The 15,057-nt window shown below is 33.6% G+C and overlaps 1 protein-coding gene across 1 annotated transcript in view; it reads left to right on the forward strand.

The window, feature by feature from the left end:
• Positions 1–8,767, forward strand: part of LOC129226794 (ATPase family AAA domain-containing protein 2-like) — an 81,784-nt gene extending 73,017 nt beyond the window's left edge. The window contains 2 exon segments of the mRNA XM_054861423.1: positions 1,260–1,426; positions 8,720–8,767. Of these exon segments, the coding sequence (XP_054717398.1) occupies positions 1,260–1,426; positions 8,720–8,767 (215 nt within the window).
• The last annotated feature ends 6,290 nt before the right edge of the window (positions 8,768–15,057 follow it).

Raw genomic sequence — 15,057 nt, forward strand, 5'->3', positions numbered from 1 at the left:
TTCCCAAGACGAGAGCGTAAAAAACAGTTTCATTTAAGTAGAACTAGTGGCAGGAAAAAAAGAGCTGTTTCCTGTTCTATGCTTTAAAAATTTGAAATGGCTACATAGTTATTGTACGGGCAGTGTTTGGCCATTGATGCTAGGGTGTGTGGTACCTTAAACCAGGGTTTGGAAAAGTTTTAGCTAGTATTCTTTCCAAAATGTAAGTGGTTCAAATCACTTAGAGAAAATTTTTTAGCAGAAAAAAAAATTAAGCGAGAAATATTTTCACACAGACTCAAATACAAGTTGCACTTTATATGTTATTTTGCAAAAATTTCCTTTTTTAGTTGTCTTATGTGTTGCTTAAGGAATTTGCTGTTCAAGCCGTTTTTTTTTCCTCATCAACAAACAAGAAGTTTTGTATGTAGTTTGAGACATATTATTAAAATACAATGTGTATGCAAATGTATTGTATGTGTGTGTGTATCTACAGTTAAATTAAACGGTAATAATTTATTTAAATAGCTATGAAAAAGAATTAGAAGTACGAAAAAGAATAAAATATTTAAGTAAGGTTGGACTCATCAGCAGTGGAAATTTCCTCTAAACAGTGCAAATAACTGCAAAACAAATCTCCTTGCTACTTTTCAAGTGACATATTAATAAGGCAATTCACTGAATTCAGCAAAAGCAAGAAGACAATCATAAATATAAAAAAACGTATGATAAATAAAAATGTATTGCAATAAAAAAAATTAAGCAAATGGAAGTTATCTCAAATTCTCTGATGCTTTTTCCCCCCACTGCCTCACAAAATCTATTTAAATTTTGATATCAAAAGTTTTCCAGATTAAAATCTTGTCATTGCTTTCCTGTGAGTCAGAGTAAATTTCGAAATGTTGATTAACTTTTAAATTTTGTTAGACAGTCGAAGATTGTCATAGAATTTCCCATAATCTGTTACTTTGATATCCTCCCTCACAGTTTCCCCATAATCAAGTTAGAATTTCCATGTGCAATCATGATGACAAAAAAATAAATTGCTGATAATTGCATGCTAGAAATTTGTTAGGCTTACAACTGATTATCTGGTAGCATTGTATTTATAATCTACATTTAGGCAAATGTTTCCCATGATTACTGCTTTTACGTGAAATTAATATTCGCATTTTTAAAAAAATTCAGAAGGTTCTCATCTGTATTTGCTTAGCATTAAAATTTTCAACTTGTTATGGTTAAATCCTGGTGAATAAATAATTGAATCTCTTTTATTCTAGATGTTTGTAGTATCAACATTGACCCTATGTCTCTAGACTGTTTGGTGTCGCAAATTGTGCGTTTCACCGAGAACTATCCAGTGGAAAAGCTACAACAGCTCTATTCTATGCTCCAGCAATGTGTCTACAGGCACCGACGGCGCCATGACAAGAAAGATCTCTTAAAGGTAAATGCTGAATTTTGCGCGCCACCCAGTATATATTTATGCAATAAATATGTATTGTTTCTTTTTAAATATTGTTATTGATTTTGCATGTTTTCAGCTAAAACTTTTGCCTTACAGTTCTAAAACCCTACGTAAGGTGAACAAATAGGCAGAGTAAAAAATGAATGCGATATGCATGCTTCCCATTTGCACCTGAAATTCAAGCCCTATAAATCGTCCCCTCAGAGCAACTGTGGTCGAATATTTTACTCTTATTTCTGGGATTAGATGTCTTACCATTGCTCTGAGGGGATGATATATTTATGTGTGTATATTTATATATGGCTCTGGTAAAGTAAACAGCAGTTTTTTTTTTTTTTTTGTACTTTTCGTCATCTGTTGAATTGAAAACATGTTTCTTCAAATACTAGTTTTTGTAGATACTGTGTTTACCTGCTCAGAGTAGTATGGATCTATATATTGTTTGAAACTCATGTAATTCACATACAGTAACCCCCTCATTGCGTAAACTCCTTGTTGTGTCACACTTGCTTTGCTCCTAGGGCAACAAAAGGGGAAAAAATAGCTAAAAATTCTCATGTTTTTAATTCTTCTGACTTCATGGCAAAGTAAAGTCTCCCAAAATTCCAAGCAAGTGAAACAGTTTTAATAGTTGGACTTCAAGTAGGGGACAAGTTCAAACCTGTACCTCGTGATTGTTTGTTACTCTATGCTAATTATTTACTTGAACTCCTTTGAACCTTCGATTCATTATATTCGGGGATGAAAATCTTCCGGGGATCCGCAATTTTCCGCTTTTTGCACTTTTTTTCATTTCCCGGCCGCCGAGCATTTTCAAGCGATCGATCGCGACCCCCCCCCCCCCAATCAGGATTTTTGCTGACTCGCGTGTTCTTTCTAATTTAGAAAGAAGAAAGGAACTTAATTTCGTGGTTGGAGATGGGAAAAGGTTCGAGAATGACGTAGAAAGCGCCAGCATAACACTCGCGCATTTTTGTCTACTATGCCATCCTATCACTTAAAACTTGATAACTTTTTGTAGACTGTTATTTTCAACCCTTCTTGTATGTATTTTATTTTTTGCTGAAGACTTGTACGCTCATTGTTTTGCCACGCCTATTTCACAGCCACTTTCTAGCGATGGCGCAAATACCCCTCTCCTCCTTTCTGCCCCTTGGTGCAATCGTTAGATGTAGCTTTTGAAATTTGATTGTATCCGCTTCTGTAACACTCTCTCATTTTTATCTGCTATGCCATTCTACTGCTTAGACATTAATACCTTTTTGTAGACTAATATTTTCAACCCTTTTTATACTTTATTTACTTATTGTTTTTATGAAGCCCATTCAAAAATGTTTATCCTATTCCATCCGAGTTAATTTAAGCCAACATCATTCTTCAAATCTAGTTTTAATGCTTATCAGGCTTACCAAAGATATAGCTCTTGAAGATCTTAATAAATTCAAATTTATTTTAACTATACTGTGCTGTTTTTTATGACAGACATGTAAATGTAGGAAATTAAAGATGCATATATTCTCAAATCATGACATAGTGTTTAAACTTGATCAATTTAAAAACAATCATTTTAATTCTAGTGGTTAAAATGCCCATCAAAACTCAAAAAGTTTTAGACTGCGTTTAGTTTTTTAATGATTTTTATAGATTATACCCAGCTAGCTGCTCCACAAAATTTCAAGATGCTCCTCAAATTGTTTATCCAAGGTTAGCCACACTGATAATGTCATTTTGTAATTATGGTGTCCAATGATTCAGCTTGTATTAAATGTTTAATTATATGGAAGTTTTATAGCATTAGATGTCATATTATAAAATTTTAATTTCACCTGATTTGTGGGGTATGGGGCATTGAAAGTGGTAAATGGAATTGATATATCTGTTAAAATCTTAAATAAATGCAAGCTTATTTTATTTATTCATTTGTTAGCATTTCTATTAGTAAAAAAAAAAAAAAACATTTATCTATTAACATTTAAAAGACAGTATAGCATCAATATAATTTCGCATAATGTAAAAAATATATGTATATTCAAATTTTAAGTCTCACAATTTTTCCTCTGTTTTAACTTCGGGCTGTTTTCATCTCTGTATACTGCTTGCTGACAGAAGTCTTATAAGAAGAATAAAACCTACAGCTTTTAAAAGCATAAGTGTATTATCTACATTGTGTGAGATATTTTTATTAGAAAGTAATTCTTTGCTAACCTTTTGGAAACAAACAGAGTTAACTTGTTCTTTTTTTTTTTTTTGTCTTGTATGGTTTAGGGACGTGAGTTCAGAGGTATGGTGCGTTTTTCTTGTCTTTCAACAGATGAGATATAATGAAGAGCAGTCTTGCATAATATAGACCAGCGTTTCTTAAATTGTGTTCCCCGGAACCCCAGGGTTCCACGAAGTTCTCTCAGGCGTTCCATGAGACTTATATGTTTTCATTCCACATCTTTCAAATTTGTCTCTTAAAAAATCAATAAAAATGCTTTCCCAAAATTAAAAGCAAATTTACTTTTACTTTCCTATACTAATCTGTGCTTTTTTACCCATCAGGGTTAGCCACTATAGGAATAATTTATTTGTCGCCTGAAATAGTGCCTTTAAGATTCAACTTCGAAATTTTTCCAAGATCAGTCATTAAAGCACCTCTTTCTGACTTTTAAACAGTGATGTTCCCATCAATTTTTCTGAGGGTATACTCCCAGTAATCAGTTATGCATAATATGTGCATGCGATCAAATACTACATAATATGTCATTGTATGAAAAATTTTGAGGCTTGAGACATTTTTTATACACTATGTGTCTAAAAAATGTTTGAGAGTATACGGCGTGTATGGAGTATACCCAATGGGAATGACACTGCTTTTAAACACTTCAATTTGGAAAAAATTCTGGAAGAAGCAACTGACCCCTATCGCCAAAGATAGTTTAAAAGTGACTTTAGTGTTGAAAAACTTATGGAAGGACACCCCAAATTCCCTTTCCTGCATCATTACCAAATATTGCCTAAAATTACGATTTTTGAAGTAAATTTCAAATATTCTACTATTAATACTAGCCACTCTCCCAGTATCTATGGCAGTTGAAAGCACATTTTTAATATTAACAAGGACCAATTTAAGTCAACATAACATACAGTGACATCAAAGTCTCTGATTTAAAAATAACTTTAAAAATTGTTGTAAAAATAAAAGACATTTTAGTTTTTAAGTTTTAAAAACTTTTTCTTTGTAAATTTTAGTGAATCATTAACACTATTGTAGGTAAAACACATCAATATTTCTTTTCCTAACTAAGAAAATATTTGAATTGTAAAACTCTTGCATAAATTCTAAGGTTATTTATCTCTTTTAAAAATACTCAGAATTTACAAATAGGCTTAGGCAGCTTGTACGAGGAGACAAGGGATTGCCCTCTCACTTTGAACAGTAAAGAGACTTTGCCCCTCTACTTTTCTAAGTTCAAAACTATGGGTCAAATGGAAAATGATAGTGATGATCTATTCATGTGTTTAAAGAAAGAACCGACTTAATAAGTGCTTGTGTTAAGCTTTTTTCATATTATTATTTCGTATATAAATGAAAATGGAACTTTGATTTTGGGGGTAGGAGAGAATCTTCTGTGGCCATCTGGTTCCACATTTTGAATCTGTTTCTTGAATTTTCGGAAGAAGGTCAATTCATTAATAATTATGTAAAAATTCAATTGCGAAATATTTGAAGAAAAAATTTAGCTTTAAGAGTGTTGCTCATTAAACTTGCCCCCCTCCCCGCACCTCCTTTGACCCCCCACTTTTTTGATGCACCAGCCGCCAATGAAAATAAGAGTGTTTTTGTGTTTTATAATAATAAATGAAAATTAGCAGCTAACAATAATTACCATGGTCCATAATGAAGTCTATTTAATTATCAATTTAATGACAAATAGTTAACATTACAGTCTCTTTTAGATAAGAACCTGGGCTCTGTCTCAAACAGAACCTTGGCTACGCTACTGCAAACTATTAAAAAAAACTAAGGGTTCCGTGAAAAAATTAGCATTTAAAAGGTTCCATTGATCAAAGAAATTAAGAAACGCTGATATAGACGAACGCGAGAAGGGCATTTGCAGAAATGTTTTTTATAACTACTAACATTAATTTTTTTTTTAAAAAAGGGAAAAAAACCCAGAAGAATTTTTTTTTTTAATTCCACATTTTTTTTTATGTTTCTTCCGAGTCTTATGCAAAATTAATCTAAAGAATAATGATTTCTTCTTCAAATCGTGATCATAATACAGTAGAACCTCGATAAACGACCCCACGATACAACGACCCCTTCGTTAAGACGCCCATTTTAAAAAGTCCCAATTATTTTACCATAGGAATAATGTTAATTTTGAATCATTACAATGACCCCCAAGCATATCATTTTTCGTTAGAGCGACCTCCAAAAAGTCCGCAGAATTCATGAGCAAGTGGGCTATTGCTGTTGTACATTGTTACTGTGGTGCAACTTCAAGAAACCTGAACTTCTCTCTTTGTGTTTGCTTAAAGGAAGGAAGGGGGAATGACGAAAAGGGGAGAACTAAAGGCCAGAGGGAAGGGAGGAGGAGCAGTCGCAGGTATTTCCGAGAAACGAGTTGTAAGAACGGACATTCTTCTCGTTCCCAATCGGTCGGAGACTGCATGCCCGGGAACATGACGTGTGGCGGGGTTGCAGAGGGGACGTACGTCACTCTTCTCTCTTTTCCAAGTTTGAGAAATTCCTACTGCACAATTCACTCGTTAAAATGGCTAAGCGAAATCAAATTTCTATAGATGTTAAGTGCAAGATTTTGGCCGCGGTCGATGTGAATAAATGTCCAAAAGCTGAAATTGCGAGACAGTTTGGTATCCAAAAAAGCACGTTTTTGACGATCCTCAAAAACAGATAAAATTTTAGCAGCGAATGATGCAGGTGTCTCAAAATCCAGAATGCGTGCATGAGAGGGAAAATTCCCGCTTTTAGAGAAAGCTTTAGTGGAATGGCTCAAAATGATGTGGTCATGCAATACTCCAATAAATGGAAATGTCTTAAAAGAAAAAGCTAGGGTTTTTTCCTGAAAAAATGGATGTTGAAATAGATTTCAAAGCTTCAAATGGATGGTTTGAAAAGTTCAAGGAAGGGCACGGACTCTCTTTTAAAAAGCTATGCGATGAGAGTGCGGAAATCGATACTGCAACAGTCAACGGATGGAGGAAAGAACAATTGAAAACTTTACTAGAAAAATATGAGCCGGACGACGTATTTAATGCAGATAAAATGGCTCTCTACTACAAGCTGTTGCCTGATAAAAGTCTGGTACTAAAAAGTAAAGAAAATGCGCACGGAGGAAAACGTTCAAAGCAGCGTTTAACAATTCTTCTTGCGGCAAACATGACGCGAACCGAGAAGTTGCCTCTTTTATTAATCGGAAAGTCGGCAAAGCCAAGGTGCTTTAAGGGTGTGAAAACTTTACCTATTGAGTACAAAAACAACAAAAAAGCGTGGATGACTAGTGCTTTATTCGAAGAATGAATTCAAAAACTTGACCGGAAGATGGCTGCAAGTAAAAAAAAGATTTTGCTGACTGTTGACAACTGCACTGCTCATCCCGCAATCGGCAATTTAAAAGCCATAAAATTGGAATTTCTCCCTTCTAATGTCACCGCAATACTTCAACTCTTAGATCAGGGAGTTATACATTGCTTCAAATCCAACTCTCGAAAAATGTTAGTCAGAAGAATAATTGCTGCTATGGATAACAAGAAGACGTACAACATTCATATCCTAGGTGCTATTCATCTGGCTAAATCAGCATGGAATGATGTTCCACAAAACACAATAGCACATTGCTTTCGTCATGCCGGCTTTAAGACGAAAGAAGAATTTCAGAAAGAGGTGGAAAATCAGTTAGCTGAATTCCGACCGTTGCCGGAACCCTTATCGCCCGGTGCTCTTGTAAATGAAACTCCAGACACTAATGAAATGACCCAGCTCCTCAGTGTCAAATTTCCGGATCATCAATTATCTTTTGATGAGTATGTTGTGGTAGACGAAAATTTACAGTGCTACGAGGAAAATTTGAATGAGGACGATTTTATTGCCCGTATTACCGGAAACGAAGAAATCTGCGATTCCGATGACGGAGAAGAAATCATCAAAGTTTTTGAAGAAGTGAATGAAAAAGAAGCCTTCAATGCAATCAATGCCTTGCATCAATATTTTGAAAGACAATTTAATTCTGAAGATTTCCTTCGAAATCTAACGGATATGGACTCAGTCATAATGAAAAATTCCCAAATGAACTTGAAACAAGCGTCAATCAAAGACTTTTTTTTCAAAAATACCATAATGGAACAAATAAATACTAGAAAAGTTCTCTAGGTATACACTGTCAGATCATTTCTTTGTTCATTTTTTAAATTATTTTTTCAATTCGTTATAACGACCTTATGATGTTGGTCCCGTGGGGGGTTGTTATACCGAGGTTCTTCTGTATGCTAATTACTCAAAGACAAAGGAGTAAATGTTGGTCGCAAAAGGGAACTTCTTCTACTATGACTGTATGGTTTTTTATTTTACACAGCCTGAATCGCGTTAGAGGAAAATTCAAGCTACGTAAAATAAACAACTTTACAGACTACAGAACGGTCTCTATTGGTGAATCCTGCTGTAAATTGAGTTTCAGTGCGTTGACCTTGAGAGAGAGAGAGAAAAAAAAACACTGATCAGTCCGCCACAGCGTATAATCCACACCTCATTAAACTTTTTTAACAGATAATATGCAGGAAAATACAGTATTTATTTTTTGCAGAAATACTTAATTTAAAACAAATAGTAGTTTTTGTTAATTTGTTTCCAAAATCAAATATCTTCATAAAATTTTTAAGTAAAAACCAGGTAGCTCATTTTTTAACAGCTCTACGTGAACTTTTTCACTATAAAATGAAAATAATAATAATGATCATGTGGTTGATTTTGTGCAAAAAATAATGGTTAAGGCGGTTTTCTTCAGTTGATGAAAAGTAAGCGTGAACTATGTTACTGCAAAAAAATATTTTTTTTTTCGCCTTTTTTATAGTTTAATATAAATTAAGGTTGACTTAGGCAAAATTATTATTTGCAGAAAATTTTCCAGTTAGGATTTGTGTTCGCTGAAAGCCTTTCATTTTATCTAAGTCTGATTAAGAGTTACTACAATGAAATACAAAATGTACATGCATAAACTTTCTTTTTTAATACAACAGAGCTGTTCTGATTTGATTTTTGCTTTGCAGGAGATGGAACAGAGCTTAGACAGCTTCCTTCACTACAAACCATCCTAGTCTGACATATACACTGCCACGCGTCCACTGCCATGTACCTCTGCCTTCTATGATTCGAGTTGCTCAATTCATGTGTTATTTATTTATTTTAAATCAGATTTTGTGTTTTGTCTTGTTTTCTGTGATGGAAGGGACTGCCAGAGGATACCAACTGAGTTTGGTGTCACATCTTGAAAGCCAGCTCTTCGTCAATCTATTTGCATGAACATGTGCTTGTACATAGAAAAATTTTACATTGTTTTTGCTCTGCGAACAGGACTTTATGTAGCATTCTAAAACATGAAACACCTCTTAATCTATTCATATAATTTTGTGATTTTTAACTTTACAAGTTTATGTGTTCTATATACACCAAAATGGGAATCTGTTTTGATTTTACATTAAAAAAATTAATTATTTAATTTATTTATTTTTGTACTTGATTTTGCACTTGGCTAAAAACAGAGAGATGTCATCTGATGTGATATACTGTACTGATGCTTTCAAAAATGCATAAGTATGCATTATGCCAAGCAGATCATTAAAGAAACTACACAATATATACAATCCTAGTTGGGCTGGGCTGCTCCTATTTAAATATTAATACCGGACACATATTTGTTGACCAGTTTTGATAGCTGAGTTGGAATATTTAGCGTGTGTGTATTACATCCGTTCAAGCCAAATTATTGTGTACAAAAAGAGAAAAAAAAACCTAAGCTTTGCTGGAACAGTTTGAATTTATGAAGCCTTATTTTATGGGATTGCCCTCTCAGTTCAAAGTAAACTGATGTAGTGTAGAAAATAGTATACTTCTTGATCTTATATATTAAAAAACGAGTGTATGAATCATTGTATGTTTCTATCTATGTCACTCTAACTTCTTCCAAACACCAGAATCGACGATCAAGCCAGGTATTGATAGATTTGCAATTTTTTCAGACATCATGTTTAGGCAGTTTTCGTACCGATTAAAAACAATGAATGATTTTTAGTAACTGTCTTATGTTGCTTTATATCAGAAAATGGTACTTTAAACTGATTCAATTAATTTCAGTAAGTTACTGAAATTACCATGCCTTGCCTTCAATCTTCGAGTTGAACCGAACCATGCTTCGGTCACTCGTCTGTTCAGTGCTAATTTTATATTAGCTACCAGTTTGTTTGGCACTCTTGGCTTCTTTTAGAGGTTTTCCACCGCCAGCTCATTCACTTCCTATGCCGGGCTGATGAGTGCTAATAAGCTCGAAACTGCAGTCCTCGGCTGAAATTGACTGAGCTGGCAGTGTATTTCATGAGTCAATTAGTTGCTTAGAATTTAATTGTCAAACCTTGTTGAATCATCACATTATAGTGCAATCAGCGAGAAGTGATAGTGGAAGTAAACAAAGCAACGTGACACTTGTCGTGGGAGGATTGAAAACAGTGGCAATCAGATAAGCAAAATGTTTATAAGCAGAACTGCCAATCCAACAAGTAATTCATGAAAGTGGCAAATTTTGGCGCCAAACAGCAACTCTCTTAGTTTACTTCTGCAACCACTTCTCATTAAAAGTGCTACAGATGCATCTCTGTGTTTTTTTGTGTATATCAGCACTGTCAATGTTTTTGTTACTTTTTGTCAGAAAAGGATTTATGTACATATTAACTCTTAGTTTATATTTATAATTCATGCATGTGATATATCCCGCAAGTGTTCCATGTTTACTTTTCTTGATAAATGCTATTTCTTTTTATTTGAAGTATGCTTGTAATTTTATTTATTCTTTTTTTTAAGCTATGATATCATTTTAAAAAGCTTTTGTGTGAATAAAATAGGGAATTCTAAATAAAGTCTATTATAATAATAAAAAAACATTCCTAACAAAAATGAGAAGTCTAAAACTAATGCAAGATTCCATTGGGGGAGAAAAAAGCTGAACTGCTTGCCTTTTTCCCAAGGCATAAAAAACTTAGATGACATATGTTTTCAAATGGAGAAATGAAAGACAGTGTTATTGTAAAAAATGTAACTTGATTAAAAAATTGTATTTTCAACACGAAGATGAAATTGCTTCTATTTTTACAGCCAAGTAAATATCTATTGGTAGACGTTGGTTGAAATCAATACTGTAGTTGCTGGCAATTATTGAAGGCACAAGTGTGTATATGTTTTAGTGTAGTAAATCCCCCCCCCCCCCAGTGAGTTGATAAAAATTGTGCTCTACCCCTATTAGACGTCTTTTGAATTGATCTCAAGTGTATTGCTTTTTCATATTCAGTATTTATGTTTTTGTTGGAATATTTATTTGTGGTATTCAAAACAGTGTCAGTCTTTTGTGAGCTATAGGAAAAAAAGTGATCAAAATTTTTTGAGACAAAGTTCTACGTTGATAAAGGTACATTGAGCTGCCACTTCTTTCAGTTTCAACATGACTTTCTTTCTATGTGATTGCAGTACATTTTCATGCAAATGAGCAATAATTTACATCAAATTTTCCTGTGGCCTTTTGGGATTGACTATTTATTGAACCCGTCAAAATTGTTTAACTAGCATCGTAAAATTGTATTCCAGAAGAAAGGGAAATTAATATACATTTTTATGGGAGAAGGGGAGAAAAACTGAAATGAATAGTTCTCTTATTTCAGCACTTTAACCAATAGTTTAATAAGGATTGTAAAATTGCATTCCAGAAGAAAGGGAAATTAGTATACGTTTTTATGGGAGAAGGGGGAGAAAAACTAAAATGAATAGTTCTCTTATTTCAGCACTTTAACTAACATCTAAAAAAGTAATCTTTCAGGGAAGAATAAAAGTAACAACTAAAGAAAAAAGATAACATCAGCAGAAAGATTTAAGATAAGTATTTATAGTTTGTTGTGCTTTCTATTAAGTTTTTTTTTTTTTTAATTACCTTATTACTTGACAGGGTTTGCCGACATTTATCTTGATATATATATCGGATATTTATTTTGAAAATATCATGATATTTTTTATATTTATCTTTTCAACTAGGGCATTTTCAATATAAAAATTATATTAATCATAGTAATAATGTTTATTTGTTATTAAAAATAACCAAAAAGTTATGTACTATATTTTTATGATGTACTAATACATCATTAATGTAACAAAGCAATATAATATTCCTTTTTTACTTGTATTTTATATTTATAAAATTATTATTAATGTAATAATTTTAATTCATATTAAAAGTGTCTAATTATATGTATTAAACGTTGGTCAGAAAAAAAGAAAATGTATTATGAATGTGCACCGAAAAATGCATATTTTTTATTTCTGAATCATGTAACTGTGTAAAAGTAGCTAACAGGAGAAAAACAGCGAATGCAAATTCAACTCCATTAAATGTGATAAAAAGGTAAAAGGAAATATTATATGTATGTAAAATATGAAACAAACATTAATTTTAAGTCTACATATTGTAAAAATAATATAAGAAATTAAAGAGGGGGGGGGGATTTTGTGGATACATTTACTATTGTTTAGACTTTAGTTTGTACTGATTGAAAATATCGAATATATATCAAAATATCGGATATTTTCAAAAATATCATTATATTTTCAAACTCTTGCTACTTGATGATAAAAGAAAATATTAAACAGCAAATTATTCAAGTTTCTTTGTTGTGGGAGATTGTTGATGCTCTGATAGGTCTTAAGTTCTATCCTGAAATGCGTGATTTTCTCCACTGACGCATATGAATATCTATTCAGTTTTGTTTATGTCTATTATAAATGTGACCATAAATACTTTTAAGATAAGGCCTTATTTTATATTGTGTCATAATACCACTGATTTTTTACATTAAAGGTTCGATGAATTCTTGCTCATTTTCGTCAACATGCTTTTACATAAAACAGCAACTTCATATTATCATAATGTGTTAAAACTTGTGCTCCTTTTAACCTTCATCTGGATTCAATGCAAGTTTTAAAATTTCATTATGCAGGTGACTAAGCAAAATTTTACAATCTTAGGGATCAAGTAGAACTGAAGTGATTCATGCGGTTCCACACACTGCCATATTTATTTGCAGATATTCACTGCCAGTTTATGAGACATTTTGCCTTTTGCGATGACTGTGCGTGCCATCCTGTGCGCCATATACCGAACGGCTATAAAATAAGTATTTGTATTTTGATCTCTCTGCAGCTTGGAGAAATAATCTGAATGAAACAAAAATTGGTACACTTGCTAATCAAGAAAGAGTGAGAAGAATGGAATAATAAAAAACAAATAGTTCCCACAATTGTCAACAGGTAGCTCTACATTCTCCATAAGATGGTGCTACCAGTTCAAACACCTTTAATCTTGAGCATAATCAAGGAGCAATCATCTCTGTTAGGTCCTTATTCTTTAGAGGAGTTGCGGATAACAAGGATTTGTAACATGTTCAGTAACTGCACTACAATACTTGCAAATGTTGCAAACATTTGTAGTTCCTCAACTGCAGCAATGACTGCCTTTCTGAGACTTTTTATGCAAGGTGGAGCCCCCCCCCCCCCCTCAAACTAGGAGAGTAGTGCAAGAGTTGTTATAGGAAGAATTTAATAATGATAGGGTAATAAACCATTATTTTCATCTGACGTTACTGTCTTGATCCCCTTATCTAATGCTAAGTGTTTTTTGGCTTTGGGGATACTTAGATCTAATGTGTCCCATTGAGGTGTCGGAAACCTCAATCACTTAAAACAGTGATACCCTACCTTTTTCTCTCCGAGGGTCACACCTCATATTAAAATCACTCTTGTGGGCCAGAACATGTATACATTTTCAAAATATTTCATTCTTTTCTTAAATATCATGGTAAATTATGGAAAAGGAAAGAAAATCACTAACCAATAATTGCTTTTATCATTACTTGGTGTTATTTTATTAAATGCAGTTTTTTAGAGACACAATTTCTCCCATTCAAGCTCCAGATTTATGACATTGTCACTAATCGTGCTTTTCGCTTTGTAATTCAACAAAACAATGGGACTCATGGATCAACTTTGTGAACCGGATCAGACCCACGGGCTGTAGATTGGGCACCACTGACCTAAAAGATAACATATCATATGCAAAACATCGCTCCTGATGCTTTATATTCCAAAGTTGAGCAAGACCTGATTATCGCGCAGGCCGACTAGGCCTGAGCCTGGGACCCTATCTTCTTAAGGAGCCTCAAATTACTTAAAAGAATTTTGCATAGCATTAAAACTACGAAAAATACATGCATTTTTAAAATAATAATAAATAATGACTTGTCAATTGGAAAAAAGCTTCCTTAAGAGAGAATTTTTATTCATATTGCCAGTAGCAACTTTACCATGTCACAATTATGAGTGGCCTCAAGGGGGGACTCATAATGGAGTACATGATAAGTGATTTACATAGTTCTAGAATTGACACAAATGACACCAAAAAATGCATTCCGACCAGCCATAGCATGTAAATCAACCACTGTGTTCCGCTATAGAGTTTTTCAGGGGGCCTCCAAATTCTTGTGAGCCTAAAGCAGGGCCGTGCTAAGCATTGGTGTTCGGGGGGAAATGTGGTTAACACCTGGAGTGAGGTTTTGTAGACAAATATAATGCGGGCAAAATACCTTAGGCATTTAATTTACTTTAAAAAACCTGTGTGAACATTTTGTGCTTTGTTAATATCTACACTTAAATACATTGATTGAAACATAAGTTTTTTTATTTTTTAATTAGCATTGAAAGCAAATTTATACTTATGTGCAACTTTTACATGCTGAAGACATTCTATACTACATAAACTGGTTGACATTATCGGCTAAGGGTTACAAATCAGTGACGAAACCAGAATTTAGTTTAGGAAAGGGGGGGAGGACACTTAATGGTGTTTTGTTTTCTTTATAAACTAAGCTTCAATTCTTCATCAGCCCTAAACAAGCAATTTAATAGGATCAATGGAGATGCAGGGGGGGGGGAGAAAAAGTTCCTGGAATAACTACAATATTTTCCGAAATTGATGCTTTAAAAATGTGATTATTGACCATTAGAGAAAGTAATAGGACTTATGGAGTTTCTGTTCGATTAAGCGTCCCTCCCAATGTTTCAAAATTTAAGTCCTCAAAACGAAAGTTTTAGACTTTCATAAAAATTTTTGCAACCCTGAACATTAAAAAAAAAAAAGAATGGCACAACAGCCCATGCAGACCAAGGCCTACTTGTGCCCATTTCAGTTTTCCTGACCAAGTGCTCTGGGGCGCAAGCCAGATGTTCCAGTTTGGTGGTCAGCCGAAGGCAGAACCCCCAGGATTTAATTCTCAAGCATGACAGATTGCTTGTTTCAATG

This window comes from Uloborus diversus, chromosome 7 (assembly GCF_026930045.1).
Source record: "Uloborus diversus isolate 005 chromosome 7, Udiv.v.3.1, whole genome shotgun sequence".
Classification (NCBI taxonomy): Eukaryota; Metazoa; Arthropoda; class Arachnida; order Araneae; family Uloboridae; genus Uloborus; species Uloborus diversus.